Source organism: Tetrahymena thermophila, assembly GCF_000189635.1.
Source record: "Tetrahymena thermophila SB210 genomic scaffold scf_8254703, whole genome shotgun sequence".
In the NCBI taxonomy this organism is placed as follows: Eukaryota; Ciliophora; class Oligohymenophorea; order Hymenostomatida; family Tetrahymenidae; genus Tetrahymena; species Tetrahymena thermophila.
The window spans coordinates 2,284-9,335 of record NW_002476468.1 but is presented as its reverse complement, the minus strand read 5'-3'; the positions used below and the strand labels follow the sequence as shown (position 1 = coordinate 9,335).

Below are 7,052 nucleotides of genomic sequence, written 5' to 3'. Positions count from 1 at the left end.
TTCTTTTTCTATGAATTCATTTACCTCAATATTTCAAAATGGAGTAAGTTTAAATAAGTAAACACAATAATCCTTTTTTAGAAACAAAAAAGACATTAATTATTTTTACAATCTTAATTCATTTCTATTTTTAGTTAAGTTTTTAATTTGCTTAGAATTCAGGAAATGTTTACAGTTTTATAGGACTATCATTCCCAATATAAAAAAAGTATAATCAATTTCTTTTGAATTAATTAATTTCATTATAAAAGAGTAATTTAAAACAAAAGTCAACAGTTTAGTTTTATAATTAATATTAAATATAAATAATTAACAATTTATAATATTAAATAATGACATAAGAAAAAGAATTCTCTTCTAGAGACTTGCTTGAAATTAATCCTAACGAGCTTATAGAAATCAAGAAACTTTCTATAAAATTCGAATCAAATCTTTATCAGAATGAATTATTTGTATCTTAAAATGAAGGCTATTTAAGTAGTTTAAATAATTTATCAGATTTAACACTAATTTTCGAGTCCAATTGCAATTTAGGATTAGAAGGATGGAATTCTATTCTTAAATCAGTTTAATAACTCACTTAATTAGAAAAGTTAGTCATACAGGTTTAAGAGTTATGCTTTTTAGAAGACCAAGGCTTTAATTTACTCAATTTTACTATTTCTTCTCTTAAGAAATTAAAAAAACTCGAAATAGAAATTCAAAAATCAAATTACATTTCCCATTCAAGTTTATAAAATTTTGTCCAATTTTTGAATAACACAAAGTATCTCATTGAATTAAAACTCAAAATAGATGAATTGTAGCCAAAAAACTCTGAGACAAATATCGAAATCTGGTAAGGATTGTAATAATTAGAGCAAATTGAGAGCTTAGATTTAGATTTAGACTTGAGATATTAAGACTAGAATGAAATTGATCAGCTATTTCAATCAATTTTAACATTCAAAAAAATAACAAAATTAAATTTAGCTCTGAGAATATTAACTAGTTGCTCAATTTCAAGGATAACTCATTTTCTTTAGTAAATGATTAGCCTAACTGCGCTTAAGCTAAATTTTAAAGATATTTCTTTAAATTTGGATGATATTCTTCACATTTCTACTTTTTTTAACAAATTAACAAATTTAGAAGAAATTCATCTTGAAAATCTCCAGAATTAGAATAAAGATTTAGGTTTTTTTAATGACGAATATTTCTAATCTCTCAGCCAATTAGCTAAACTGAAAAGTCTGAAATTAGATTTTGATAAGGTTGGCTCTAGAAATTCTTCACAATCAGAAGCTGTGGTATGCAAAAGTCTAGAAAATAAAAGTCAGTTAAATATTCTCGAGTTAATTACAACAAATCATTAGCTTTATGAAGAAACAATTACTAAAATTGCACAATAAATTTATTTTAATTGTGATAAATTGAAGTAATTAAATTTTTAAATAAAAACTAAAATAAGCTTAATAGGTTATTAAAATTTATCAGAATCGTTTAAGCAACTAAATTAATTGAGCGAATTGAAACTAAATCTTTACTTTGAAGATGATACAACTGAGGGTTAAAACAAGCTATTAAATTCGCTAAGTCACTTGAGTAATCTGAAAGATTTGAATTTAAAGCTTAATTATAATTTTTATACAAATGTGTATAGGTAATAGTCACACTTAGCTTTCTCATTTTTAAAATAAATAAAGCTTGTTAGGTTCTAATTAGCCATAGATTGTATGATTGCTAATGAAGAATTTATTTAATTAGGAGAAGGTTTGCAAAATTAAGATATTCTTGAAGACTTAGTTTTGAGTATTTCATTTTTGAGACCATAATTTGGATAAGTAATTTAATTGGATTAAATCTAATCAGTAGAAGCATTTGTTGATGGAATTAAGAGCCTTTAAAACCTTAAAAAGTTAGATTTTTATATCTAATTTAATCAGAGCTTTAGCCAAGACCAAATAAATTAAATTATTTAGTCTCTTTAACACCTTTAGAATCTGGAAGAAATTAACAACCTTGCTTTGAATACTGATTTTGAAACATTCGAGGAGCTATCATAAACAATAAAAAAGCTTTGCAATTTAAAAAAATTGATAATTAGGAGATTTTAGATAGTTGATTAAGACTATTCTATTTCTTTCATAAAAAGCATCCAAAATTTAAAAGATTTACAACATTTAGATTTAGGATTAAGTGTCTATCCTTAAAGCTGGGAAAAAAGACTTGATATAGAAAACGCTCTTTTAAATTTAACTTAACTAAAGACACTTAATTTATAAGTCCTGATATAAGAAGCTGATAGTTATTTCAAAGACATATTTAGAGGATTGAAGCATCTTAAAAATTTAAATTAGCTAGAGATTAACTTTGATCAAATATATTTGACAGATTCAGATGCATTAGAGTTCAGAGAAGCTTGCAGCGGCTTACTAAGTTTATAATAAATAAATATTATAAATCTTTTGTTTCATGATACAGATTTCACCAAAGAAGGAGCTATTTATTTTCAGCAAGGATTATAAAAACTAAAAAATTTAAAATCTTTTGTTGGAAATTTCATTATATCAATAATAGATGTAGCTAAGGCTTTTGATAGTCTTTTAAATTAAATTAACTTAAATAAATTAGATTTCAAAGTTCATAGTGAATATGTTAGACCTTAAATAGATTCAGAAATCAAGCAAACAGAGTAAATTTAACTAGAAGAAGAAGAAGAAGTTTTAAAATAAGAAGAAAATCATATTTAAAAATACAGAGGAATAACTTAATTAACTGCTAGATTTTAAAATAATTTTGAATCCTAAGTAGATGACATAAGCTAATTTTACTCTAAGTTGGTTAATCTTTACAACTTGAATTATTTAATCCTCTCCCATAGTTGGTTCTATGACTAGTAAGTGGATTTCGCAAACATTTTAAGAAACATCACCAATTCATTTTCACATTTTTAGAAGCTTCAAACTCTTGAAATTTCTCTAAGTAACTGCTCACTCAACTTAGAAAAAACCAATATAGAAAATTTAAAGTATTTAGTAAACTTATAAATACTTAAATTAGGTTTCTCTAAAGTTTCAATTTATCAAGATTAGCTTCTTTTTTTGCCTTTGTAATACCTGTAAAATCTTTAATAGCTATGTCTTTTCTTTACTGCTGAAACACCAATTTAAAAATTAGGTGCTTAAGCTCTTGGTAATAGTTTAAAATTTTAAGCTTAGTTGAATTTGCTTTAATTAGAATTTGGTGAAAACTCTAAAATTGAGTAGGAAGGTGCTGTGGAATTAGGTTTAGGTCTGAAAGGCTTATTGAAAATTTAATATCTTTCTCTTAAATTTGGTAATAAATGTGAAATAGGCAATAGTGGTGCATAGGCAATAGCATAAGGACTTAGCTAATTATCCACTTTGCACTTTTTTGATTTGTAAATAGGATCTTCAAACAATATAAGTCCGGAAGGAGGATCTGCTTTAGCCTCTTCTATTAAGAGTATGCAGAAACTTAAAGATCTTGTATTCATTATTAGCAATGGAAATAATTAAGATTAAACATTATTAGATTCAATTTCTCTATCATTAAATTAGCTTAGATATATCTAACGTGTCTCATTTAGCTCTTCTTTCTGTGAGTATTTCAGATACTGCCCCAAATAATTGAAACAACTTTTTTCTAACGAAATTTTTAGTGAAACTTCTTTGTAAATCTACAATGATTTAGTTGAGCAATCGATAATAGAATTAAAAGGAAGATAAAACTAGCAAATATAACTTTCATTTTAATTTGAAAAAATATAAAATTACTCCCCTCACATTGAAATAGAGTCTTTGGAAGAAATTTAAATAGATAACTCAGTTTCTTTATAATTTAACTTCAAAAATTAATAAGAATCTGATTACTATTAAAAAACTAAAGAATAAATTTTGAAAATAAAATCTAAAAAATTAACAATTTAATTCCAACAAGGTATATTTAATGATCACCAATTAACCTAAATTGTTCTTCCATCACTTAATAATTAAAATTTGCAGTATTATAAATTAGAAATTTCATAGCTTTATTAAATTGAAGAAGAATATTTTGTGTAAATCGCTTAATTGATAAGCAAACTTAAAATCAGTCATTTAATATTCCAATTTTAAGGTTCTTAATCTGACCAAATTTACAAAAAGATAATGTAAAACCTTTCAAACTCTTAACATTTATATAAAATCGAATTAAAAGGAAATATCATAAACGAAAAACTTGTCATCTAATAGCAAAAATACATGAAAATACTTGTAGACTACAAGCAAGAATTTTTATATTTTTGAATTAAATACATCATAAATATACTTTCTGGAAAATTAATTATTAATTTTTATGTTCTAAGCGCTTTTCTATATTTTTTTCTATTCTTTTTTAAGTTTTGTTAATTATTAATTGATCTTTTTTATTCAATAAAAATTAATTTATTATATAAAAGTATTGTAGATCCTCATAAATTAAGTGCTACACCATTTTTCCCCCCTTTCACTTAGGCTTTAATGATAAAAAGCCATCACTTAATTAAAATTTAAAAAAAGCCGATGTCTCCAAAATTCAAATTTAGCCTATTGCTATTTATTAAATTAGGATCAAATTTTAAATATATGTAATTTAATAAAAGATATGAATTGATAGTCGTTAAAGAAGATTTAATTTACTTTTTATAATGGATATATTATTTTGTTTAAATTTATTTTTTAAAACAACATATAAAGCAAACAATGGATTATTTTAAATTAATTTTTTATTGATAAATAATCTTCTAAATTTTAGGCATATTTAACAACATAAAGTGAAAATAATAAACAGATATTTACTAAAAAGATAAAATAAATTTCTTTTCTCAAATATTCATTTTTGCTATTCTTTGTAAATATATTTTTTTAAATAATACTCTTTTTGTATCTCATTTTATATTTATTTATTATTGATATTAAACTAGTTTATATTAAGTAGAAGAGAATTTCTTTTTAACATATTAAACATTAGAAGTATTATATAGTTATATTCAATGATGGTTATTCTAATTTTGTTATTAATATGCCTATTAGCATTGCTATTGTTATTATTATTATTACTACTACTGCTGTTATTATTACTATTACTACTGTTATTATTACTACTACTACTGTTATTATTACTAGATTTGTTATTGTGGGTTTTTTTATAACTGGATTAATTATTAAGGCAATTATTAAGGTTTATTCCAAATTTATTATTACTTTTGCTATTATTATTATTAAACCATTTATCTTTAAAGAGGTATTTAATACATATCATTCAATCTTACTGCCTATGATTATTAGTTAAAATGACTAACACATTGTTACTATGCTAAGAGCCTACCTTGAATTTAGTATACTTAAGGTTGCACGTTTTATTAACATTAAACTAAATCGTCTTTAAGAACTTAGAGCTTAGCCTAGTTTTTAGGGTGAGATTTTTCTATCTATTTTAAAATATCTGATAATACATGTTGTCCTTGATTGTATTGGTTTTGATCAGCATATTTGATGGCTTCTTCTATAGCTTAAGCTGCCTTTACTCTGATGTAGTTAAATTCAACTTTATCGTTAATTTCTGAATCTTATGCTACTTATTCATTATCTGTAAACAGAGTCAAAACTAATTTACTCTCTTTTAATGTTTGTAACATTGAATCAACAGGGCGTGCAGTCAATTAAACATTTATTATCTCTAAATTTCTTTCAAAATCTTATAAATCTTTAATCTCAGATTTTGGAACAGTCAATTCAAAAATGAAATCTTTAGAAACTCCTGAGAAAATTTAGTTAATATTAATCCTTAATTCTTAGTTTTGATTAATAATCTTCCACATATGACCATAAGTCTTTGAGATATAAGAGTTTTTGAAGAATTTTTGAAATAATTCATTTTATCTGTTAATTTCAATTTTAATAGTGAGGTCTTAGGCTACAACTGAGAACAAACCACCAAGCGCATCGATGAAAAATTCATCAACTTAATCATTTTTTTCTACAAAATAGAAGCTACCATCTTTAATTTAAGCTATTTTTTACATAAGAGGACCATCATGATCATTACCGAAACCAAATGAGTGAATAGTGAAACTCTCTTCCTGTAGCTATTTGTAGGTTGTTTTCAAGAGATTTTTTATGCCGGCATCAGCCAAATTATCTTGACCATCCGAAAGTAAGAAAATCGAACTCACTGAATTCTTTTGTTTTCTACTTTGTAAGATTTAAAATGCAATTTCTATGCCTCTAATAATATCTGTACCACCATCAGCTTTAATTGACTTTGTAATAGTTTAAAGGGATTTTTTATTTTAATTGTTCACATTTTTTAGCCCACAAAGCTGTTTGGCTTTAGTGTTAAATGTGATTAATGATAATCTATCATTTTCATTGAGCATCTCAAGAAGTTAAAGTATAGTATTTTTAACATTTTCTATTTTTGAGAAGTCATTCATAGATCCAGAGTTATCAATTACGCAAATCAAATCAAGATTTGGTCTACCTTCTAATGGATTTGATTTAACTTCCATATCGTTTGTCTAGTCTAAGGTTTTGACTGAAACCATAACTGGAATAGTCTAATCTTGATTTTTATTGAACTAGAAGTGCTTTTGTAAAGTTTCCACATCTAAAACGAGTCCCTTTTCGAGATTCTACATTTATTTTTTATGGTTTTTTGAGTTTACTACCTTTTAAATTGAATCTTCTATTTACATTTCTGCATATTTTTAGGCTTATAAATTATCATAGAAATTAGGTAGTTGATAAAAAGATGGTTGATATAGTTACTATGGCATTAAAAATGGTAACTATTATTATGGAGACACCTATATAGGCTTTTATAGATTAAGTGTTGGTTATTTTCTTTTTGTGTAAGAGCGTTTAGTGTTATTTGGCTTTTCAGTTTTAGGCTTTGAAATTTGTTTAACTTTCTCAACAGATTAGGTTTATTCTACTGATTAAAAAGATTAATTTTATGAAGGCTGTTAAGGAGGTTAATTATCTTTTTATTGGTTGCTTGTTTGATTGGGTATCATAGAATTAATATTT

General features: G+C 24.6%; 2 protein-coding genes across 2 annotated transcripts; one reads left to right on the top strand and one right to left on the bottom strand. All coding sequences in view use genetic code 6, as the record gives it.

The window, feature by feature from the left end:
- Positions 1–332: 332 nt before the first annotated feature.
- Positions 333–4,289, top strand: TTHERM_01607700 (hypothetical protein; the record flags this gene model as incomplete). Its single annotated transcript, XM_001012540.2, has 1 exon — positions 333–4,289. One exon carries the CDS (start codon positions 333–335, stop codon positions 4,287–4,289), a length of 3,957 nt encoding a protein of 1,318 aa, XP_001012540.2.
- Positions 4,290–5,011: 722 nt separating this feature from the next.
- On the bottom strand, positions 5,012–7,039 carry TTHERM_01606700 (von willebrand factor type A (vWA) domain was originally protein; the record flags this gene model as incomplete). Its single annotated transcript, XM_001012539.3, has 1 exon — positions 5,012–7,039. One exon carries the CDS (start codon positions 7,037–7,039, stop codon positions 5,012–5,014), a length of 2,028 nt encoding a protein of 675 aa, XP_001012539.3.
- Between the last annotated feature and the right edge of the window lie 13 nt (positions 7,040–7,052).